The sequence below is a fragment of the Nuphar pumila genome, chromosome 4 (assembly GCF_984573655.1).
Source record: "Nuphar pumila chromosome 4, dmNupPumi1.hap1.1, whole genome shotgun sequence".
NCBI classification, from domain to species: Eukaryota; Viridiplantae; Streptophyta; class Magnoliopsida; order Nymphaeales; family Nymphaeaceae; genus Nuphar; species Nuphar pumila.
In genome coordinates this window covers 142,888,387-142,914,771 of record NC_143252.1, presented here as the reverse complement: position 1 = coordinate 142,914,771, position 26,385 = coordinate 142,888,387, and the positions used below count along the sequence as shown (strand labels likewise).

At 37.9% G+C, this 26,385-nt stretch overlaps 1 protein-coding gene across 1 annotated transcript; it reads right to left on the bottom strand.

The window, feature by feature from the left end:
• Positions 1 to 767: 767 nt before the first annotated feature.
• Positions 768 to 26,203, bottom strand: LOC149841422 (THO complex subunit 5A-like). Its single transcript, XM_090003823.1, is given in 9 exon segments — positions 768 to 1,241; positions 1,363 to 1,524; positions 1,608 to 1,998; positions 2,000 to 2,188; positions 2,559 to 2,818; positions 2,933 to 3,270; positions 3,340 to 3,676; positions 24,987 to 25,274; positions 25,984 to 26,203. Coding segments are annotated over 9 exon segments (2,430 nt in total). The 5' UTR covers positions 26,188 to 26,203; the 3' UTR covers positions 768 to 980.
• Positions 26,204 to 26,385: the final 182 nt, after the last annotated feature.

Genomic DNA, 26,385 nt, shown 5'->3' with positions numbered 1-26,385 from the left:
AATGTTTTTTTTTAATTCAAAGAGAAGCATTTATGATAAAAAGGTTTAAATCATAGTTACCGGAAGCTTCTCGTTACATGGGGAAGCTCACGAAAGTAGAAAACTTCATGCTTCCCTAAAAGGAAGGGAAGCTTTGGGGAAACCCACTTTTGAAATATGGAAAACTCTATTATCTTTAGTGAGAAGCTCGTTTCCTCTTCGTTTCTCAAATCGATCGTCTTTCGCTCTCTCAACATTTCCCTCCCGTTTGTTATTTCTCACTCGCTTCCTCTTCACTTCATACGTTTTTCATATTAAAAATAATATTTTTTTATTACAAGCTTGTATGTTGGTTTTATACTCGTGTTAAAGTCATTTCTAATTTACTTTAGCTTGTGCTTCATATTACTTTGTGTGTTTCATTTTCATGCACTTACATAATCGCTTCACAATCTCTTCTCACTTTCCCGCTTCATACTACTTTTTAACACACCTTCCCCATTTCCACTTCCTGCATCCCTTGTATCCATTTTCACTAAATGATAACTATGGTTTAAATGCCTTTTCACTGAAACCACCAGAAACAATACAAAGGCATGACTATTCTATTTCAATGTTCTGCTTGTTCACATCTCTTCACTCACATTTAGTAGGTTTAAAATCCATGGCTACTGCAACAAATCAGATTAGCTAACATATTCAGAAGCTTAAAGCCTATGACTGGTGAATGTCCATCCTGCAATGCACATAAAACATCTAGCAAAGCTAATGCACGAGAATGGCTGACCCACAGAAGCACCAAGAGCAGACATCAAATTCACAAACAGAAGATACCCCTAGAACTCTCCCAAGCCTTGTGAAATACCTGGATACAGAATTATGGGGGCACACAATCAGGATAATACAGCTCAAGAGAATTAGGACAAATACTTCAGCATGTGAAGCTCATCCCCCAGCTAGCAGGATAAGAAAATAACAGAAGTATGTGTCAAGTCTGAGAACTAGCAAGGATAGCCAGCAACACATCCTCTGTCCTTCCAGAAAACCATCCTCCGCCGGTCTCTTCCTCTGAAGTACCTCGATAGGATCACACCATCAGCAGGTTTACATAATCCAACATCTACTACAGAAGTACCCTTCCCGACCAGCAATGGTGACTGATCCATCAAAAAATCAAACAGCATTGCGAGGCAATTTACTTGGTGTGCCAGAATGTGATTTTGGTGATCCTCAGGCAGCATCTTTAGAATGTGCAGATTGACCTGTGTGATCAGGATTACTAGATGAAAACCAAAAGCTAATCCCTCTAGCAGAAGTAAATCACAAAATAACAGAAAAACAAAAAAAAAAAGCTTGGGCACCACAGATTTCATTGTTGCTCACCTCAGCCTCAAGAGCTTTAAGTTCATTAAACCATTCAAAGGCGAAGTTTTCACTTGACAAGGGATGAGCTTGAGATGCACCAGGATCACATCCAGGTTTAGCATCAAACGGATTCAAAGAGAAAAGTGGGGGCCTGAGAGGATACTCCATACTGATCTTGACCTGGAAAATGAATAAGTTGAGATCACCACAATCACAGAGAACCAATAGAAAGAAACAGAAACTGGGAAAGTAAGTATAGGTACCTTAGCTTCCAAATTTATGTTTTTTTCATCATTGGCTACACCCCTAGTCAAGACCAGACGGAACTCTCTCACAGCATAGTCCTTCCATAATTTCTTGACAACCTTAGAGCTGGTTGCTGCCATTTCCATTTCAGGTTCATTGTACGTAGGTTCATCATCCTCACTCCCACTTTCAAATGAAAGTTCTGAATGACCACCCATTTCTCTTATTTTCCAGCTGTTTGGGGTAATGTTTTTCGAGATTAAACTCAGGTATTTAGCATGATCATCATTAGAACTCTTAGAGGGTGGAGGCTTGTTAACATCCGGAACAGTTGAAGACTGTGTAACAGATGGCAGCTCCCCATCTTCCCTAGCATTCTCAACTTCATCCTTCAGAAGCTGGGCATGCATCTACACCAAGATCAAAGGGTTTTGGAGCTTCAACTTCACCATCGGCAGAAATAGAAGAAACCTGATCAATAATGGTTCCTACAGGTGACCAACTTTCCAAATGGCATACAGAATTATGTAAAGCCCATGGGACATTTCTGTATTTCAATTCTCGCAATCTAAGTTTCTGCAATGAGTCAAGATGCTCCCTGTATGCCATCCAAACTTTCAACTTAAGCTACCAGCATTAAAAGTTTGACAGATAAGCATGGACGCCAAACAGAATGTAAAACTCAAATGGTGGTCCCAGCAAAGGAGAGGAAGGAAGAAACGCCCTAATGTTGAAAACAGAAACATCATGGAGGATTTAGAATGCTCATGCAACAAGAGAGCTCAAAAGAAAAAAGGCTTGTCTTTAACCAATCAAGAACAGCAAATGGTAAGATGGACATGAACATATTAAGAATCATCCCATGAGATAAAGCAAACATATCTTCATGTAAAAAGTACATGGATCAACACACGCTAGAGACCTTAACTTCTAGCAACAATCTCAGAAATCACAAAGCAGTGACTCGCGCAAGAGCCAATTGAGACTTCATGCGAGAGCGGATCCTCTCTAAAATAGTTTGCACTCGATGCTGCTGACGATACTGAGAAAGACCGGACAGAATGGCTGCATTTTTTGAATGATCGTCACTAGAAGTTATAGAATCAATAAGCAGAGGTGACACCTCAGGCAGAAAATCTATTCCAGCTAGGTGCTGTGTCCACTTAAATGGGCGTGATGCTTTCTTTTGATTTAGTATGATGGATTTATCAGCAACAAGCTTGGCAGCCTGCAAAACAAATTCAAGAATTACCAGCAAGTAATTGACAAAGTAAACTATGCATTTTTTCCCCTTCATAGGAACACAAAGAGTTAACAGGAAGACATGCACAAAATCAAGTACCTGATGTGGAAGCTCGATACCAGTATCATCTGGAAATAGATTGCACAATATGTTATCCTCACGACCTTCTTGTGACCCCTCAATTCCAACAAAAACAACATTCAACTTTTGCAAGTATTCAAACCTCAGTGTTACAAGCTTTCCAGGTTTCGCATCTGAAACCTCATCATCAAAAATATGAAGAATAACATGAAGTGGATGACATAGATGAATTCCAGTACTGTCTAGATTGTCCTTGGGATGGACTTTTTTGGGTCTCTTTCTCCTTCTCTGGCCATCATCATCCTCTTCACCTGCATCATCCTCCAACCTGATATCCTCTGTATTTCCACCACTACCTGAGACACAAAGAGAAAATCAGAATGCTAGCATACCTAGTTGAAATTCTGTGTATACAAGACATATACCAGTATCTTTGTTCGCCTGTCGACGTGCAATAACTTGAGCATCCTTCAGGCTTCCTACAATCTCCAAGTCAATGTTGTCTCCAAAGGCCTCCTTTTGTGCCAAGAACTGTGAATAAACCACATACAAAGGAGGTGGAAGCAACTCAGCCGAATGGTGCTGCTTTAGTTTCTTGGTGTGAGAAATGCCTAGCTGTTGTTGCACTGGCAATGATGCTTTCTTGAGAGATTTCAAATGTGAAGGAAGACTTGTAAGGAACTTCTTGCGGGTTGCAATGACCTCTTGAAGACTCTTCTTGCGACGTTCAAGTTCCTCACGCTGTTTGCAGAGCCCCTTTCGCTAATACACAGCCCAGACAACAAAAACAGAAAATTCAGTTTTACAGCTATTATGTGCTTTTCCTCAGAATATACTCCTGTGGAACTGAGAAAACATATCTGATGTTATGTTCATAACCCATATTATTTACAGAAGACATAGAGTCTACAAAGCTCAGGTGAAGCAGGTTAGTGATCGAGCTAAAGCATTACAGTAACAATAATGCTAGTGATTTAGATTCACAATTTGCTAAAGAAACTACAAAATAAATTCTTGCAAAAACTAACAAAGGATTTGTGACAACGCCCTAGACCTACGTCCTTAGTTGTCAAAAGCACTAGTCGACGCACAAGCGGAAGACCCCTAAAAGGACTAGGCAGGACTAGTCCGCCTAGGTAGGACCAAAAACATAAAACATGAAGAAAATCAGAAATATTACAATAAATAGTTAAATTTAGGAACATATGCTTGTAACTATTAATGAAGTATAAGTATGCAATTCAATGAAACATATCGCAAAATTGCATAACTTTGAGCATAAAACATATATAAAGGAAAAGTGGTAGCTGCCTACCACTTTTCAAGCCTACTGCAAGTGAATGTGTGTTTTCGACACTTGGATCAAGATTTTTCGATAAAAAAACATGATATTTTAAGCCTTGAATACTTAAGAAAAATCTTAGACTTTGTATGTTGGAATAGAACAATCCAAGAATTGATTCTTACAAAATTAAGCATAAACATGGAAACCTTCAAAAGCCTGGTAGGCTCGCGGTAGGCCAAAAAAGTGGTAGGCAGCTCTCTCTCTCTCTCTCTCTCTCTCTCTCTCTCTCTCTCTCTCTCTCTCTCTATATATATATATATATATATATATATATATATATATATATATATGAAAAACACAGGCATACATGTAAAGAACAAAAATAAAACAAAAGGAAAAAAAAGAAAAGGGGGAAAAGAAATAAAAAGAATAAGAGGAGGTAGCAGAGGACTGGAGGGGTGAAAGGAAAAGAAAGAAGAAGAAAATAAGAAATAAAAAAAGGGAAAGGAGAAGGAAAAAACGAAAGAAAGATGAAGAAAAAGGAAAGGGCATGCAGCGTGAGGAAGAAAAAAAAAAGACAACTGCGTCCCGAAGGCCTAGGCGGTGCCCTGAGCCTAGCCTGCCTAGGCGCTGCTTTTGACAACTTCCTGCACAAATGGGAGTATGTTAAAGAATGTCATATTACATGTATTTGTGCTACCCTCGTATATGTGTACATATGTTATTGTTGAGGGGCATTTATATAACATATCATTAGAGGCTATAGTCAACTAGTTTTGTTCTCTTGTGTAACTAAGGGGGGTCAACCCCCTTTATGTTGTAACCTCTCATTCTTTTGAAGTTAATGAAACCCTATTGCTTTGTGTTCTTCTCTATTGCCTCTCTCTTTTCTTCTGCTGCAACAAACATGGTATTAGAGCCATGTTCTTGCTCGTGAGGAGGCTGAGAGCTTAATTCTGGAGAAGGAGCACAGCCATCATCGACTGTTCATTGCTGACATCAGCAGTGGCTGTAAGGTCAACCAGTTTTTCATCATATGAGGTAGGGTTTCACTCAATCTTGATTTTAGAAGCATTTCCAATAAAGATTTGTGGCCATTGGAGATATATCAGATTTTTGGTGGATTTTTGAAGAATTTCTGGATATTGACGTCTGCAGTGACTAGATTTGCATATTTGGCATATTCTGATTTTGTAAATGGTTGTTATTGTTAAATAATATGTAATCTCCTAGTCTAACTAGGAAATATTTCTTTCTTTTTAGTCTAACTAGAATAGAACTAGAATAGGATTTTTCTTTTTTGTTTTTTCACTTTTTTAGCCTTTTTTACTAAGTCAACATTTGACTAGTCAAAAAGTGAGAGTCATTGGGAGCTCAACGACTCTCCGTTTCCCCTCTCTCAAAGTGTTATAAATAAGGGGTCTTCCCCCTCCTACAATGTATGATTTCAAGGGGTATTTTCCCATTCAAATAATGATATTTTTTCTCTTGTTTTTGTATACCTTTTTTTTTGGGTATTGTGTAGGAACCTTTGTGGTTAATGTGAATGATTTTTTTTGGTATTTTGGTTGAAGCTACTTGAAGCTTTGTTTGGTGATGATCTAAGAACTCATTTTCTTACATGGTATCGTTATCAAGCTAAGTTTATTTTCAGTGCATCGGGAAACATGCCATTCAAATTTTGGAAAAAAAGTGAAATTCTTTTCAAAATCGTGATCGTGTGAAGAGCTTGGAAGAAGACTCGTACTCATTATTGGTGGTGGAGAAATTACTATCCTCTCTTTTCTCTCTTCTTTTCTATCTCTCTCTTTCTCGCTTTATTCTTTTTCTATCCAAACCTTTTAAAATGGATGACAATAATAATGTCACCATTAAACCCATCAAACTTAATGATTCTAACTATGTTACATGGGTTTCAATAACGAAGCACCTCATATGGGGAAAGGGGTCGTGGGGATTAGTTGATGGAACCGATTTGGAACCTAAACTAATTCTTACAAAGGTAGAAAGAGAGAAAGACTCTTACAAAGGTTGAGAAAAACAAAGTCATTACCACTTACGAAAAAAGTAAAAAGAATGGAGAATGGGACATGCCAAGATTATGTCTTGGCTTATAAGTAGTGTCGACGTCAAAAAATGTTCAAGTCTTGCAAAATTTGAACATGCTAATGATGCATGGGATTATCTTAGGAGAATGTATTCTCTTAAAGACATTGCACATATGTACAATTTGCACGATAATATTAGAAATATGGTTCAAAGAGACAAGAGTATTAGAGAATACTACAATAGCTTATCCGAATTATGAAAAGAGTTGGCCCTTCTTGAACCAAAGTGGCATTATTCTCAAGATATAGAACTCCGTCAAAACTAAATAAATACGGAGCATTTCTTTCAATTTATTAGTGGGTTAAGATCGGAATTTGAATCAACAAAATACATTATTCTTCATCGATGAAAGGTTTCTTCCATAGAAGACACAATAGAAGAATTAAGTATGGAAGAGAATAGGCTTAAAAAGAGAATTTTCAAGAGTAATGATGACTTGGTCCTAGCCGTATCTAGACCAAGAAATCATGTTCGTACATACAAACCTCTTACACTATAGGAGGACAAATGATGAGAGGCAAGAGAATGAAAGGAAAGTCATTTGTTATTATTGCCGAGAACCAAGACATGTAAAGACTTATTGCCCAAAATTGAAGAAACCCTATGAGAAAAAGGTTGCTTTTGTCGAATCTCCATAATAATCAAGTGACACATCCATGGAAAGCATGTCCTTAACGCAATTAGTGAAAGCACTTCAACCACTACTCAAAGGAGCATCTTCATCTACTGAAGTCGCAGTCTCCTCCGTCGGCATTTTCGATCCCGGTAAATCTCTTTGGCTTCTTGACTCAAGTGCTTCTTTTCATATGATCTCAAACATAGATATGTTATTCGAATGTCATAACTCAAATGGGTAGAATGTTTTTATCGCTGATGGAACATCTCTTGAAATCAAAGAAATAAAAAAATTTAAAAATATTTCTCAAAACATAAAAAAAATATTTCACAAATTAGATATATTCATAAATTTAATTTAAATCTTCTATCTGTCTCCCAATTATCTGACCATGGGTATAATGTTTTATTTTCCTCTCATGGTTGTCGAGTGCAGGATCACCAGTCAGAAAAGCTGATTGGGAAAGGCGATAGAGAATGAGGCTTGTATTTATGAATTTTTTGAAAATACCCAAAAACACATTATGTTGTAATATTTAGAAAATGGACTTGGATCTATGGCACAAGAGACTAGGTCATCCTAGTGCATCCAAGATCTGATTCTTTCCAAAGATGATTTTTTTTTTATTTTGAAACATTTACATGTGAAAAATGTATTCTTGGAAAAATGAAGAAATTAACTTTTCAAAAAAAAACTTTTGTCTCTTCTCGACCACTTGAATTAGTACATTCGGATGTATGGGGATCCACACCTGTTATCTCAAAAGATGGTTTCATATATTATGTAATTTTTGTAGATGACTTAACAAGACATACTTGGATTTATTTTCTTAAACATAAATCTGAAGTTTTCTCACAATTTCAAATATTTTATAATCTAGTCAAAAATCAATTTAAAAATGACATTTCAATCCTTCGCACCGACTCAGGGAGAGAGTTTTTATCAAAAAAGTTTAAAGATTATTTGAACCTATATGGTATTACACATCAAAGATCATGTTCTTACACTCCTCAGCAAAACGGTTTAACAAAAAGAAAACATAGCCATATTATAGAAACAACTAGAATTTTACTCATTACACATCAAGTATCAAAAACTTTTTAGGTCGATGCGATTTATCTTATTAACAGGATGTCAGCCTCTCCACTAAACAATATCTCTCATGTTGAAAAACTTTTCAAGCAAATTCCATATTATTCTAGATTAAGGGGTTTTTGGTGTAAATGTTTTGTTTTTAATGATAAAAATGACAAACTCTCTCCTTGTGCTATTCATTGTATCTTCTTAGGATATTCAAGTCGTCAAAAATGCTATAGATATTTTGACATTAAAACTAAAAAGTTACATGTATCGAGGAATGTATCCTTCTTAAAAAAGGAAAGCTTTTTTTAAAGTGAGAACTCTAAAGAAATAGATGAGTATTCTTTTCTGTTGGACTTAGTTCCAAAGATTAATGAAGGTGATACTGATGAAAGTCAACAAGATCAAAATGACGTGATAAGCACAGAACCATTTAGTGCTCATCAAGATTATATTCAATATTCTAGGCGGGGTAATCTAGAAAAACCATGCGCTCTAAAAAAATATACTAAAGAACAAGAACAAATATCAACTAAAAAGTCATCTAGAGTGTCTAAAGTTTCTGAAAAAATTGTGTCCAATGAGTCTTTTTCACGGAAGTATCAAGCTTATATTGCCCTGATACACTCCTACGTAGAGCCTTCTAACTATGCAGCAGCAAAGGAACAGTCTGAATGGGTCGAAGCAATGACAGCAGAATTAAAAGCCTTGGAAAAGGCAAATACCTAGCTATCCAAGAAATTCCACCAGGCAAAAAGCCTATAGGTTGTCGACTATGTCACAGGGATTCGGCTAGCAGGGTGCCGCACCCGCGTCGACGCGGGTGCGGGTGCGGGTGCGGCACCGGGTGCGGTCAACCCGATCCTGGGTGCGTTGACCGCACCCAGGATCATTTAGGTCCTTTTTTTTTTTAAATTTGCCCTATGAAATGGGCTGCGAATTTTTTTTAAAAAAAATTCTGCTGACAACAGCTGTCTGTCAAGGTTGACAGTTGATGTCTGTCAGGGCTGACAGCTGCTGTCTGTCAGGGCTGCGAATTTTGTTTTAAAAAAATTTTGCTGACAGCAGCTGTCAGCAGAAAAACCTGGGGGGAAACAGCGATTTTTTTTTTTTAAAAAAAAGTCTGCTGATAGCAGCTGTCTGTCAGCTGCTGACAGCAGCTGTCTGTCAGCTGACTTCAACTGCTGTCTATCAGCTGCTGTCAGCAGAAAAATCTGGGAGGAAACAGCGCCCCCCTTTATATATATATATATATATATATATATATATATATATATATATATATATATATATATATATATATATATATATATATATATATATATATATTACATTTTTGCCCCTGCCGCACCCCCGCACTCGGGTTTTTTGAAAGTGCCGAATCCCCGCGCCCGCACCCATGTGACATAGGTTGTCGATGAATGTACAAAGTTAAAACCAAAAGTGACACCAGAGATTTAAAGCCCGATTAGTTGCCAAAGGTTATTACCAAGAGTATGGAATATAATATGAAGAGACCTTTGCTCCAATCGCTAGAATTACCACAATTAAGATCTTAACAACCCTTGTCTCTGTAAAGAAATGGCATATATATCAAATGGATGTTAAAAATGCATTTCTCAATAGAAGCTTAGCCGAAGAAGTGTATATGAAACCACCACCTGACATTAATATTCTCAAAGAGAAAGCTCTTCGTTTAAATAAGGCTTTACATGGGCTTAAGCAAGCCCCAAAAGCTGGATGTGATAAATTTAGTCAAGTTATACTTGATTTTGGTTCTCAATCTTGTCCTACTGACATAGCTTTGTTTGTTAAGAATTTTGATGCAGGTATTATTATTATTATTCTCTATATAGACGACATGATCATCACTGAAAGTGATAAACAAGGAGTTAACATTAAAAAAATTCTCAAAACACACTTTAAAACGAGTGATTTGGGATTTTTAAAATTCTTTCTTGACATAGAAGTTGCTTATTCCTTTAGAGGTTATTTGCTAACTCAATCTAAATTTGCTTTAGATATTGTTGACAGGTCTGGTATCTCAAATGGAAGACAGGTCGACACTTCCGAAGTTGTAAATATCAAAATGAAGATTGACGATGGAGAACCACTTAAAAATCCAACACCTTAAAGACAACTTGTCGGAGCACTGTCTTATCTTTTCATTATAATACATGACATTGTGCAGGTAGTTTACACAGCAAGCCAATTTCAACATGCTCCTACTACTGTCCATATGGGAGCTATTTTATGTATTATTAGATATATTAAAACTTTAATTTTTTGAGGATTTTTCTTATTTGCTTCTTCCTCCATAGATCTAACCACTTGTGCTGATGCAGATTGAAGAAGGGATCCCAATGATCGACACTAAACTACTGATGTTTGTGTGTTTTTAGGTGAGTCATTGATTTCTTGGAGGTGCAAGAAGCAACAAAGCCTCTCTCTCATCAACTGAAGCCGAGTACAAAGCTACAGCGACAACCACTACGAAAATAGTTTGGCTAAGGCGCTTGCTTCATGAGTGTTGAGTGTACAGGAGTTTCACGACTATGCTGCGACAACAAAAGCTTTATTTACATTGCCAACAACCGGACATTTCACGAACGAACCAAACATATTGATATGGATTGTCACTATGTACGAGAGAAATTTCTACATGGCGCCATTGATCTTCCCTATGTCTCCTCAGAATATCAACTGGCAGATTTCTTTAACAAACCACTCATTGCCCCTCGCTTTCACTTTCTCGTAGACAAACTTTTGATTATTCAATCGTAAGTTTGAGGGGGAGTGTTAAATAATATGTAATCTCTTAGTCTAACTAGAAAATATTTCTTTCTTTTTGGTCTAACTAGAATAGAACTAGAATAGGATTTTTTTTTTACTTTTTTAGCCTTTTTGACCAAGTCAACATTTGACTAGTCAAAAAGTGAGAGAGTCGTTGGGAGCGGCTTCCCCTTTCCCCTCTCAAAGTGTTATAAATAAGGTGTCTTCCCCTTCCTACAATGTATGATTTCAAGGGGTATTTTCCCATTCAATTAAAGATATTTTTTCTCTTGTTTTGGTATACAATTTTTCGGGTATTGTGTATGAACCTTTTTGGTTCATGTGAATGATCTTTTTTGGTATTTTGGTTGAAGCTACTTGAAGCTTTGTTTGGTGATGATTCTTTTCTCCGTGAAGAATGTTTTGGAAGCAGGCTGGATTTGAGTTTTAGCAGTCTAGTGAAGATTTGGTGAAGTTTTTGGGTATCTAATAGAGGCATATTTTCAGTCTATATAGGTTATCGGGTAGACTGATTTTGTGGGTTTCTGCCTCAGTTTGATTCTGATTACTGTTTGTGCTGCTCTTGGGTTGTTTTCAAGCATATTTGGTGATTCGATAGTGCTGTTTTTCACAACATTGAGGTTAGTGTTATTGGCTGGTCTGATTTTTGTTGAAGATTCATTTCATATCATACTTGTGTATTGTTGATTGGACTGTTAGTGTTCTCTCCATATTTGGTGTGCTCGCTTTTGTTGGTATAGTTGTTGTTTTGTGCAGCTTTTTTGTCATTGTAGTTTGAGGGTTGTGGTAGTATGGAGAAGGGCCCGTAAAGTTAGATGAGACCAACTATTTATTTTGATCTGATTTTATGATAGCACTTATTTGATGAAAAGGGCTTGGGATGGTACCTTGATGGTACTAGTGTAAGGCCTAAGGAGGGTGATCCTAATCATGATAAATTGATGAGGGAGTGAAAGATGACTAATGCAAAATTAAAATCTTGGATTCTTTGGTATGTGGAGCAGAAAATAGCATTGAACATTTCAACGTTTCAAGAATCCAAGGATGCATGGGCCTACTTGAAGCAAGTATATATGCAAGAAAATTGGGAAGACATTATCAACTAATGCAGGAAATAAGTCTGTTCAGGACTTTTATTTGAAAATGCAACTGTGGGATTCTCTTGCTTTGATTGAAAATGACAAGAAATATGACAAATGCAAGAACTGCAAGGCATGTATGGAGGTTGAAAATCAATCCAAAGAAACTGTTAGGTTGATAGAATTTCTCATAGGTCTAAGTTCTGAATATGATAATGTGAGAAGTGTCAATATTCACAAGAAATTTCTGCCTCCAATTACTTCGGATCTCTCTAAGATTATTGCAGAGGCCAAAATGAAATCTCTTCAGTCTTACCCAGCTGGAGATACTGTAATGGTGGTTACCAAGCAGGTAGATGGATATGGTGGGGGCAGGAGTGGAGCACCTAAATTTGACATGAGTGGAGTTAGGTGCCATTACTGTAAGGAGTTGGATCACATAAAAAAGGCCTGTCCAACATTAAGAAAGAAGAACGTGAGAATGGAAGAGAATGAAATTGTATCTAGCACAGTGAACAGTGATAAGAATCCAAGAAAGAAAAGAATATACGTGTCTTCTTCTGCTTTGGATGTACAACCATTTGCTCACTCCAGGCTAGACCAACTACAACAAATCCAGAAGCTTTTCTCCTTGCCCACTTCTTCAATCGTTGCTTCTCCCTCAGGTATAGGGGTGGACATCGAGCCCGCCCGATTACAGGCCCGACAAACCCAGATGCTCCAAGGAGCCGCCGAGAGCCCGACCCAATTATCATCGGGTCGAGTTTTCACTTTTCACAGCGATTTCCATGACCTGACAATAAGCCCAAAAAATCTGATAATCCCGAACGAACCCGATATGAGAGAGAGAGAGAGAGATTCTAGCTGCCATTTTATTCACCATCACCATCTCTTCTCGCAATCGATCCACCAGCCACCACCCACACTACCCACCTTCCCGCGATCAACCCACCCCTTGCACAGCTCCATTGTGTACTGTACACACACACACACAGACAGAGAGAGAGAGAGCTCACAACCTCCACTCCTCTATTGTGAAGAGTGAACCCACAACCTCCATTGCTCTACCGTGGAGAGAGAGAGAAATTCTTGCTGCCATTTTATTCACCACCATTGTCCCTTCCTGCAGTGGATCCACTGGCCACCACCCCCACTACCCACCTTCCCGCGGTCGACCCCACCCCTTGCACAGCTCCAATGCATACCATGCAGAGAGAGAGAGACCATGACCTCCACTGCTCTACCATAAAGAGAGAGCCCACGACCTCCATTGCACTACCGTGAAGAGAGAGGAACAATGAAGGTAACAAAAAAAAACTAAAAAAATGAGAGGGAAGGGGAGACACCCAACATGTTGTAGTTGTCATGTCAATCATGACAGTTGTCGATCAGGTCAGGCCCATGGTTGTACGTAGTGTACTGTATTGTACGATGTGGTACGATACGTATCGTTAGTTTTGTGTTTTGTGATACGATACACACTTGTATCGCAATACGACTGTATCGTATCTGTATCGAGTGTATCGCACGATACACCCATGTATCGTACAGTATCGATACAGTGTTGGTGCACTTAAAAAGGCCAAAAGTCGTATTTTTTTCGTTTTGGGTTTAAAATGCCTCTTGAGGGCGAGTTCTCCATATGTCTAGAGTCCGTTAGAAGGAAACTCATGCACCCTAAGTTCCGTAAGATTGATTTGGGGGCTAATTCGTATACGAGAGAGGGATTTTGTGATTTTATCAAGACTGAATTTCCACCATTTTTTCACTCAAGTGGGTGAAGGTACAAAATCTCTATTATTTTCTTCTTATTGAGTGTTTTTGGGGAAATGCATGTTTGGTGCTTCTTGTTTTTTGCTTCCTATTAAGTTTTTCAATTGGTTTTGTTGTATTTTACATCATTCGATGTCATCTTCACGTTCATGTCATATCAGAGAAGATCCTTCATGGCAATACTGTAGAAACATTGATGATGTACCAAGACTAGGGTTACCGTTGAATTTGAGATGTTTGTTTTGTGGTGCTATTATTAGAGGTGGGTTGCATAGATTTAAGCAACATATTGTAGGTCAAGATCAAAATGTGAGTCCATGTGATTCTCCATCTATTCCTGCAACTTTTTGTGATAATGTTATTGATGAAATAAAAGAAATTTGAAGAAGAAGAATTTTGCTAAAATGCAAAGATGAAAGATTTCCAACCATTGTTCCACATTTTGAAGATAATAATGATAATGACCCACTTGCCAAAAAATTTTGCCCAACATAAAAATATCATCGAGAGACAGTTGGATGAAGAACTGAGGAAATACTATCCTGATGTTTGACAAATATGCTCTAGAAGATAGTTTAGTTTCAGGATCTTTATAGTTTAGAACTTTAGAACTTTAGAGATGAAGATTGGCATGTAAAACATTGGTTAAATGTAATGTTTTTAATTATCATGAACTCTTGTTGGTTAAGTGTAATGTTTTTAGTTATCATGAACTCTTATTAGTTAAATGTAAAGTTTTAATTGTGTTTAAAATTTAAATTATGTAGTTTTTTATTTACACTGTCAGTTATCAATTGCATGGTTTGTTATTAATTTAAATTATGTAGTTTCCTTTATATGTAAATTTATGGTTGTATTTTATGCAATTCATTATTGTTTTATGTGATATGATTTTTTTATAATTTATGCTAATTTTTTCTAGATTTTTTGGAATACTTTGCCCCTGACGAATACAGGTAACGGTACGATACTTACAATCTTTTTGCCCCTTTTCTTTGAAATTTGAATGAGGACTCCATTTAAGGGTATTGATTTTAAAGTCTTTTGAGTTTTTTTTTAATGGGATAGTAAGGGCCCGAGTCGAGCCAGGACCCCTACCCAAGCCCAACCCGATAAGTTGTTAAGTTGGGCCATGCCTAATGTTATTAGGGTGAGCTCCTTAAATTTGGGCCTGAGACGGGCCGGGTACCCGAAGCCCGACGGGCCGGGTACCCGAAGCCCGACGGGCCGGGCAGACCAACCCGATGTCTAGCCCTACTTGGGTACCTCTGGTTATGCCGTTGCAGGTATTCCTAGTATTAGTTTAGGTTGGTTAATAGATTCAAGAGTGTAATGTCATATGATTGCTAACGAGTCTATATTAACCAATTGTAAACCATGTTGTTGTGCATTTCGCACCGCAGATAGCTTTCTCATGAATGTCTCCAAAGTATGTTTTGTTAATTTTGATTCAAATCCTAACAAAAATTTGAATATGCCCAAGGCTTTTGTAGTTTCTTCACTTGCTATGAACTTGATTTTTGCTGGCCAAATTACTCAGTACAATTGTAATGTTGTCTCTACTCTTGACCATTGCTTTGTGTAGGGTCGATCGTCAAGGAGGACGATTGGGATTGGGCATAGACGAGGCCACCTATATTTTCTTAGCCAGTTGGACCAGAAATCTAAGGATGTAGCCAAGCATGATGTTGGTGCGGCAATTTTGGAGTCTTTTATTTTGTGGCACCAGCGGTTGGGTCATGTATCTAGTTCTAGGCTGAAGTACATTTTAAGTAATAGTTATACATATAGTGTCTCAGATGATGTCAAGTGTTGTGAGAGTTGTAGATTATCAAAAGGTCATGCTCAAGATTGTCAAGCTAAGAAGCGAAAACGAGAAACAATACAGGAAGCGAAAACGATAACTAACGAATAAAAAAGATATTTATATAAGAATTGAATGGGAATTGAAATGGAATGTCAATAAAAACTAAAATAAAAAAATAACTATTCTTAAATTTCATGAATTTTTAGTGTAAAAATTAATTTTTATCAAAATCTAAAAATTATGACTATCAATTTAGAAAAAGCACATAAAAAGTGAGTGAAAAGCATTAGAGAAAGCACATAAAAAACATAAAAAGAAGTGCAAGAGAACATGTAAGGAGCATGGACGAAGTGTGTGGAAAGCATAGGAGAAACTTAGGAGAATCAAGATTTCCATCAAGTTTCAGAAGCGAGGAGTATTGCGATTTCGAAGTAGGTTTCCGAGAAGTGCGCTTTTCACCCATCTAAGAAGCTTCTGAAAACTTTGGTCATGCTCTTCCTTTCCGTCTTAGAGTAGTGTCCTTTTGAGATTGTTTACTTTGATATTTAGGGTCCATCTCTTATGATGTCAAAAAGAGGATTCATGTATTTTGTGATATTTATTGATGATTTTATTAAATATACATGGATACATTTTATGAAATATCAAAGTGAATTGTTTGATATTTTTAAGAAATTGTGTGTATATTAAGACATAATTAGCAACTAAAGTAAAAACACTTTGCTCGGATTCAAGGGGAGAATATGTGGGGCTCAATATGTAGCAACATAATTAGCAACTATATATATACATATATATATATATATAATGATTTTTTTTTTAGTTTTTTGCCCTAAAATGGACAAAAATGAACTCTATCAAAGTTGACTGAGTCCAAAATGTGGACGGATTCAGCCCCGGTGCGTTGACCAAGTCTGACACTTGGTTGACCGTGTCTGCTCTGTGTTCGAAGCCGCACCCGTGTCGGGGCTTGTCGACGCGGGTGCGTCGACCCTCTAGCCGAGTCTGTGTGACATAGACCCGCACCCATGCAAGTGCGACACTTGGACACGACTTCCTTTGTGTCAGGTGAAGTCAACCACACTGAGGTTCATTTCTGTCTAAAAGTAAATTCAGTTAACCCTAACCAAGTCCAGTTTTATCTATATTATATATAAATACATAAATGCACACATACATGCATTGTTAACTTAAAATTGTTAAAAATTATATATACATACCCTCCCCGCACCCTTGCACAAAAGTGTTTTTAAAGTGCCGCATCGCCGCATTCGCACCCGCATCCGCACCCACACCTATGTGACACGGGCAGAAAGACTATAAATGCTTTGATCGTTTAGGTAAGAGAGTGTGAACCTCTAGACATGTATGTTGTATTAGTCTACATTTTCCTTCTATGTACCTTTTCGAGAAGATTCAGAGAGAGAGAAGGAGAAATATCAGATCACCTACAATAGAATGTAATGAAATATGCGGAAAAGCAAAGAGTGCACAAAGCACTTACAACATCTACTAATGAACAAACAAAGAGGGGCTAATACCCAAACCCACAAGAGACAACACCACATAAAAATATAAATGCCTCTTATTGAAAGAGAGAGAGCTCTCAAGAGTGAAAAATACAAGAGGGGAGCACCCCTATTTATACACAAGAGAAGGAGAGGGAGAGGGCCAAGAGGCCTTAAAAGGAGAGCCACCTAGGGGGCTCCCCATGTAGTCGTTGGGAGCCCCCAACGGTCACTAATGTGATCGTTGGAGGCCCCATCGACTACATGGTGGGGCCCCTTTTGAGTGAGCAAAAAACAAAAAATAAAAAATACATTTTACAAAAAATAAAGAGAAAAATAAACTAAGAAAAACAAGTACCCCTATCGGGTACTTGTGAAATGACAGAAATACCCCTATCGGGTATTATATATATATATATATATATATATATATGAATTACATATATTTTAACACCCTCCCTCAAGCTTTACGGGGATATAACCGAAAGCTTGTTAAGGAGAAACAAAAACCGAGGAGCCGCAAGAGCCTTAGTGAAGAAGTCTGCCAACTGGTACTCTGATGTGACATAAGGTAGTGCTATAGTTCCTCTTAGGTATTCATCCCGAACGTAATGGCAGTCCATCTCAATATGTTTAGTACGCTCATGGAAGGTGTGATTGCTTGCAATATAGATTGCGCTTTTGTTGTCACAACACATCTTCGAAGGAGTAGAGATGACAATGCCCATATCACTGAGGAGGCTTCTTAGCCACACAAGTTCCATGGTTGTAGTGGCCATAGCACGATATTCTGCTTCCGTCGAGGACAATGATACTTTGTGTTGCTTCTTGCATCTCCACGAAATCATAGAGTCACCTAAGAAAACACAAAAACCGGTAGTTGAGACACGGTCATTGGGATTTCCTCCCCAATCTGCATCAGTATAAGCAATTAAATCAAGTGACGAGGCAGAAGAAAGAAAAACTCCCTTAATTATGGTATTTTTGATATATCTGACAATCCTTAAGACTGCACTCATGTGCACGGTTGTAGGTGCATGTTGAAACTGACTGACAGAGTGGACAGCATGAGCAATGTCTGGCCGTGTGATGGATAGGTAGGTTAGAGACCCAACAAGTTGCCGATAGGGAGTAGGATCCTCGAGAGGTGTTCCATCTTCCAACCTTAATTTTGCATTGATGACTTCTGGGGTTTCTGTCTTCTTGTCATCGGAGACACCCGATTTGGAACAGATGTCAGCAGCAAGTTTCATCTGAGAGAGAATGTACCCTCGAGGAGAGTACGTCACTTCAATTCCTAAAAAATATCTTAAGAAACCAAGGTCAGACATATCAAAATTTTCTTTCAAAACCTTTTTAATATCATTAATGCCTTGCTCATCACTTCCTGTGATGATCATATCATCAACATAAAGTAGTAAAATAACTACAGAAGACCCTGCACTTTTCACAAACAAAGCAGTGTCAGTATAACATGAACGAAAATTCAAACTTGTCATTACATTACTAAATCTATCATGCCAAGCCTTTGGAGCTTGTTTTAAACCATATAATGCCTTTTTAAGTTTAAGAATTTTATTTTTACCAATACATACTCCTGGTGGGGGATCCATGTAAACTTCTTCATTTAATTCGCCATTTAGAAATGCATTCTTAACATCAAGTTGATAGATAGGCCATTTCTTTACAGACGCAATAGCAATAAGAGTCCTAACACTAGTCATTCTAGCAACAGGTGCGAAGGTTTCTTTATAATCTATACCATATTCCTGAGCACATCCTTTAGCAACTAATCGTGCTTTATAACGTTCTAATGAACCATCACTCTTGGTTTTAATTTTGAAGACCCATCTACATCCTATTGATTTCTTTCCAGTGGGTAACGAAGTTATTTCCCAAGTTTTTGCTTTTTCAAGGGCACTAAGCTCTAAGTTCATGGCTTCAACCCATTGGGGAATATTTTTGGCCTCATTATAGTGTGAAGGTTCATGAAATGAATGTAATGCAATTAGACATGCTCTATATCTAGGAGTTAGGGACTCATAGGAAACAAACCTATTTGGAGGATTGGAGATCCGACTGGATCTCCTTAAAGATGTTTCTTCAATGTCGGATCCTTGAGAGTATTTTTCTAAGGCACTTATTTGAGTTTGTTGACCACGCCTAACATATGTTTGGATTGGTCTATTATTCTCATCTACAGCATTATCAAGAGGGATTTCCTCTAGTTCATTCAAAGACTCATTAGAGATTTCCTCTTCTTGAGGAGTCTCATCTTCTTGAGATAGAAGATCAAATAAAAAAGTATATTCACTTTCGTCAATATCTTTAGTTTTCACAAAACCATTTTCATTTTCCAAAAATGTTACATCTTTGGATACATAGAGTTTGTTATTTTTCAAGTCAAAACATCTAAAACCCTTTTGATTTTCTCCATAACCCAAGAAAACACATTCAATAGCTTTAGGAGATAATTTGTCCCGTTTATGAGTAAGGACAAAACATTTACATCCAAAAACTCTTAATCTATTGAAGTCAGGTGTTCTTTCAAATAGATTTTCGTATGGAGATGTATTTTGTAAGGATGAAGATATCATTCTATTTATTAAATAAGTTGAGGTTAAGGCCGCTTCGGCCCAAAAATTCTTTGGAATTTCTTTGGAAATAAGGAGTGTCCTAGTGGTTTCCATGATATGTCTATGCTTTCTTTCGGCCAAGCCGTTTTGTTGAGGAGTCCTAGGACACGATCTTTGATGACAAATCTCATTTACTTCTAAATAGTTTTGAAATTCATTTGATAAATATTCTCCACCCGAATCGGATCTAAGAGTAGAGATATTACTTGAAAATTGATTTTTAACTATCATATGGAATTTTTTAAAAAACTCAAAGACTTCGGATTTTAAATTGAGAAAGTAGATCCATACATACCTAGTATAGTCATCGATGAAAGTGACATAATAGGAGTACCCTCCTTTAGACATGACGGGGGAAGGACCCCAAACGTCCGAATGGACTAACTCAAAAGGTCTTTTGGATACAAAAGTCCGGTTTGGAAAAGGAGTAGATTTCATTTTGCCAAAAATACAATTCTTGCAAACAAAATGTTTCTCATTACAAAATTTCTTTCCAAATGGAAAGGAGTACATTTTTGAGAAACTTGGATGTCCAAGTCTTTGATGCCAAATATCAATATTTTTATCTTGGACATGGTTACAAAAAGAGTTAATGGGGAGTTTCAAGTTGCTCATGTAATAGAGATCTCCCCTTCTATGGCCTTGCCCAATCAGCTTCCCGGACCGGAGATCCTGTATAGAGCAATCCTTAGTTGAGAAGGAGATTTTACATCCATGATCGCATATTTGAGCAACAGAGAGGAGATTTAAATTAAGTTGAGGTACAACTCTCACGTTTGGCACAAAGAAGTCTTTTGAAAAGTTTAAGGTTCCAAGACTTTTAACTTGTAAAGATGTACCATCGGCAGTTGAAACATAGGAGTTTTTAAAATTATTACATAAATCGGAAAGCTCATTTTCAAGGGGGGTCATATGGAAGGAAGCTCCAGAGTCAAGGATCCAAGACGACATACCTGGAGGAGATGAGGAAGCTACGGCGGCACCCGAAGTTGATGGAATCTTGAGTAGAGTTTGTAGTGCCTCCGATAGTTGAGCAAGAGAAAAAGAGTCCGTTCCTTTGATTGCTTCCTCTTTCTTTTGAGTAGCTTCTTCAACGGAAGCAACTTTATTTTTTGGTGCTTCATTCAACTTAGGGCAATTAGGTCTTATATGACCCGGTTCTTGACAATGATGGCAAATGGCTTTTCTATAGTTGTCATTATAGTTATTTTGTCTTCCAAAATGTGGAGGTTTGTAGGTTTTCATATGGTTGCCGGGTTTGGATACGGCCAAGACATCATTTCCTCCTTTAATCATGCCAAGACGGGTTTCTTCTTGGCATATTTCGGCAATGGCATCTTCCAAGGGAAGAGGCTTTGATCTATGTAGGAGGGAGGATCTAACTTGTTCATATTCGGGCCTAAGCCCATGTAAAAATTGGAAAAAATGTTCTTTTTCCATTTGTTCTCTCCTTAATTCCACATCTATACTAGAAACCCATTTTGGTTCTAGTAAGGATAGCTCATCCCATAGAGGGCCAAGAGTGCTAAAATAATCCCTAACACTCATTTCTCCTTGCTTGATAGTCCGGATTTTTTCTTGAAGAAAGAATTGACGAGCAAGGTCTTTTTGTGTAAACATACCTTTCATGAAGAACCATGCTTCATTTGCCATCCTAAATTTGGCAATGTTGGCGCAAATCTTGAGCTCCACATTATTCATGAACCAAGCAAGAATCTTGGCATGCTTACTCTCCCAATCTTCTATTTTAGATTGGTGATCTTCAATGGCCTTTATGCGGGCATCTCCTTCAAGAGCTTTTTCTTGATCGCCTTCCATCTTAGTTAGTTGGAGTTGTGGTTCCGGAATGGTGCCCATAACGTATCCCCAAAGCTTTTTCCCTTTGAGGTTGTTTTCCATGGCGGCGGCCCACATCATGTAGTTGGAACCATTGAGCTTGAAGGAGAGATCAATCTTTTGTTCTCCTTCCATAACAACCACTTACAAGAGAATATCAAGGAGAGAGAAACAAAAAACAAATATAGCTACACCACTAGCTATATTAAAAAGAAGAGCATACACAAGGCTCTGATACCATGTAATGAAATATGCGAAAAAGCAAAGAGTGCACAAAGCACTTACAACATCTATTAATGAACAAACAAAGAGGGGCTAATACCCAAACCCACAAGAGACAACACCACATAAAAATATAAATGTCTCTTATTGAAAGAGAGAGAGCTCTCAAGAGTGAAAAATACAAGAGGGGAGCACCCCTATTTATACACAAGAGAAGGAGAGGGAGAGGGCCAAGAGGCCTTAAAAGGAGAGCCACCTAGGGGGCTCCCCATGTAGTCGTTGGGAGCCCCCAACGGTCACTAATGTGACCGTTGGAGGCCCCATCGACTACATGGTGGGGCCCCTTTTGAGTGAGCAAAAAACAAAAAATAAAAAATACATTTTACAAAAAATAAAGAGAAAAATAAACTAAGAAAAACAAGTACCCCTATCGGGTACTTGTGAAATGACAGAAATACCCCTATCGGGTATTATATATATATATATATATATAAATATATATATATATGAATTACATATATTTTAACATAGAAGACTATTAAATACACCTTCTCAGTATTTCCTTGAGTAGCATGATCAGGAAGGTGAATCTCAGCCAGAGCAAAGACCCAATGTTCCACACGTCGATCAAGCACATGTACCTTGTTCCATTCCTCAAGTACGAAGAAGTTCTCGACCTTTTATTCCTCCTACTCGTTTTATCTCTTATGAATCCTTTTATGCTACTAAGATGGTTTAATAGAAAGATACAAGGTTTGACTTGTGACAAAGGGATATAGTCAGCAGTATGGAATAGATTTTGCTGAGACATTTGCTCTAATTGCACATAAGACTATCACTACCACCTTGTTAGCAATGGCAGCTGTCAAGAGGTGGGACTTGTGACAATGAAATTTGAAGAATGTGTTCCTAAATGGTGAATTAGAAAAAGTATACATGGAGTTGCCTCATGGAGTGGTTGATAAAGAGGGTAGAGTGTGTAAGTTGAAGAGAGCTTTGTATGGGTTGAAGCAAGCTTCAAGAGTTTGGTTTGACAAATTTAGTATTGTGATTATAAAGTTTAGATTCAAGCAAAACTTTCATGATCTTGCACTATTTGTTGCATCCTCTAATCAAGGACAAGGTATACTTCTACTATACGTGGATGATAATATGGGACTTGTGATAATGAAATTTGAAGAATGTGTTCCTAAATGGTGAATTAGAAAAAGTATACATGGAGTTGCCTCATGGAGTGGTTGATAAAGAGGGTAGAGTGTATAAGTTGAAGAGAGTTTTGTATGGGTTGAAGCAAGCTTCAAGAGTTTGGTTTGACAAATTTAGTATTGTGATTATAAAGTTGAGATTCAAGCAAAGCTTTCATGATCTTGCACTATTTGTTGCATCCTCTAATCAAGGACAATGTATACTTCTACTATATATGGATGATAATATGATAAGGAGACGACAAGGTTATGATTGAGAATGTGAAATCTCAGTTGGCAAAAAACTTTGAAATGAAAGACTTAGGCAAGCTAAAGTATTTCCTAGGACTAGAAGTTGTGTACTCTCATAGAGGCTACTTTTTAACTCAACACAAGCATGCAACTGATTTGATTAGCAAAGCAAGACTAGTTGAAGATAAGAAACATGTGGATACTCATATGGAAGTCAATTGTATGTTAAAACATTATGATGGGGAGCTTCTTAATGAACCTACATTGTATAGGCAATTGGTAGGGAGTTTGATTTACTTGACCATCTTAAGGTCGGATATCACTTTTGATGTGCATGTTGCGAGTTGGTTCATGAGTGCTCCCAAATCTTCTCACTTGGCAACTGTGTTGAGGATTATTAGATACATCAAAACACCATGCACTATGCACTATTCTTTTTTGCTTCCTTTGTGTTAGCTAAAAGCATATTGTGATACAAAATCTGGAGAAGTATCTCAGGATCAACATTCCACTATTGAGTTTTGTATATTTTTGGTGGACTCCTTGATATCATGGAAGAGGCAACTGTGTTGAGGATTATTAGATACATCAAAACACCATGCACTATGCACTATTCTTTTTTGCTTCCTTTGTGTTAGAGCTAAAAGCATATTGTGATACAGAATCTGGAGAAGTGTCTCAGGATCAACATTCTACTATTGGGTTTTGTATATTTTTGGTGGACTCCTTGATATCATGGAAGAGCAAAAGGCAGACAGAGTTGTTTTGTCCACAGCAAAAACAGAGTATTGTGCCATGGCCTAGGTCACAACATAGATTATATGGTTGAGATGGTTATTGCAGGATATGGGTGTCACTGTTCAAGGCGCCACTACCTTGGATTATGACAATCAGAGTGTTATTCATATAGCTAAAAATCCAAAGTTTCATGAGAGCCCTAAGCACACTGAGATAGATTGTCACTTTACTCGTCGGGCCTACTTGGAAAGGATTATAGGGCTTTGTCTTACATTTGGACAGCTACTCGGATAGCATATTGTTTCACCAAGTATTTACCCCTGAAGGCATTCCAATCATTTCTTTTCAAACTTGGAATGATTGTGTTATCATCATGCCAAGTTTGAGGGGGGGTGTTAAAGAATGTCATATTACATGTATTTGTTCAAATGTCATATCTGTGTACATATGCTTAGTATTGACGGGCATTTATGTAACTTATCATTAGAGGCTATAGTCAACTAGTTTTGTCCTCTTGTGTAACTAAGGGGGTCAACCCCCTCTATGTTGTAACCTCTCATTCTTTTGAAGCTAATGAAACCCTATTGCTTTGTGTTCTTCTCCATTGCCTCTCTCTTTTATTCTGCTGCAACAAACAAGTTATTTTCTAAAAAAATCCTCACAATGGGAGACGAGATACTTAGGAATCTGGAAATTAATGCAGAAATAAATCCATCCATGAAGAAGGGAATTGAGGAAATCCTCTGACATTCATAAACGTATAACCAGATGATGTAGAAGCTTCAAATCAAACACCTATATCCAATCAACTCGATAGAGTAGTTCATTGTGGATTGAATTCACCTCAATTCTCAAAACAGTAGCTGGTTTTCCAATAGCACTTATAAAAATTTGAAACCTTATCAACGTTGTTCATTCACTAGCAATAGCAGGATTGTTTATGCATTAAAGTCTTACATGAAGGACCAGCAGGAAATAGGCACATGCACAAGTCTAGAACAATAGAATAAATTGGGAACACTGAAATACAAATTAAGATATAGCAAACGCAAATGCAGAAATACCACCTGACCAACTTGAAGCTAAGACAATGTTGAAGATATTGATAGCATCTGATATTTTTAGCAATTAAAAAGAAGTGGCAGAGATAATACCTGAAAAAGCTCAAAATCCAGCCTCCTTAGCATCAATTCATGTGCATTTCCATTTGATTGGTTCCCCTTAATTTCCTCAGCTGCATTTCTGTAAAATTCCTCTTCAGACACCAAAGTTATATCCGGATGCTTTGACTTGAAATCTTTGCAAGCTTTGATGGCTTTCATGTAATGATTTTTCTCATACATGAAATTGTGCAGTTGTAAAGTGGCAAAGTCCACCGGTGCCTTTGCGCTTTCTGTTTCTGATTTCACACGGTCCTCTTCGAGAAGAATTGTGCGATTCGCCTAAAAGAACAAACAAAAATACAGCACACATTCTAAGCAGCCTAACGGCATGGGATTTTGACAATGCATTCCTTTTCACATGCATTGAGTTAAACAGAAGCAAATCTACAGAAACATGCAAAAACATTCATTATATGGAGCAAGACATTCCGTGCTCTCGACATAATCAAACGGAAACAGCAGGAAGCACACTAGTAACTAATCCCAACCCCCTCGTCCATACTTCTTTGCCCCCCAAATCTCCACTGGAACGTGAACCAGAAAGTACACGGCCCCTAGCGAGCATTCTTTCATTGCCCAATACCAAAAGAAGAGCGTGTCATTCATTTTTCTTGTCGCAATATTTGCTACGACATTTTACCGTAAATCTTTTCCAACTTCTCCGCATTCTTCAAGTAACTTATGTCTTTCCCAGAACCCTCTTTCTCCTTGTCGTTCAACCTCCTTCCACGATCCCTTCCATCCCCATTTCCCCCTTCAACTCCATCAAACAAAACTACGCACCAACTAAAATTTTCATAAATCAGCAATAAATGAACCATAACCAATCAGAAAAAAAATACCCTAGATATCATCCGATAAAGCTCAAGCTCTACTCAAACTCAAAACCCTAGAAATCAAGCAAAGAGACGAAAGAAAAGGGAAAAAAACAAACCCTAGAAAGAGAAAAACAAAGGGAGGAAGAAAAAAAAAACTAGATTGGGGGTACCTGGCGAAGATTGATGAAGTGGAGGGAGATCTGAGTGACGAGCTCTCTGAGCTCGGATTTGGGGCGGCCTTCCTTCTTGATGAAGATCATCCTGGCGACGATCTCCTCCATCGATATCCTCGTATCCTCCAACAGTTCGTACGCGTTCCTCTTTCTCTCCTCCTCTTCCGCCATCGCCACCACCACCAGCTCTCCCTCCTCCATCCCTTCTAACTCGCGCTCTCTCAACTCTCAAACAGGCTGGGCTTATTTATTGTGGTCGCGAGCGGTCCGGTGCGGATCGAGCCCAGGTCCGTCCAAGCCCGGTTGAGTCCTGATCTGAAACGGGTCGGAGTTTGTCACAATGATTCGGGGACTGAGGACGCGGGATTCCGTAGGTTCGAAAATCTTTTCAAAAACGGA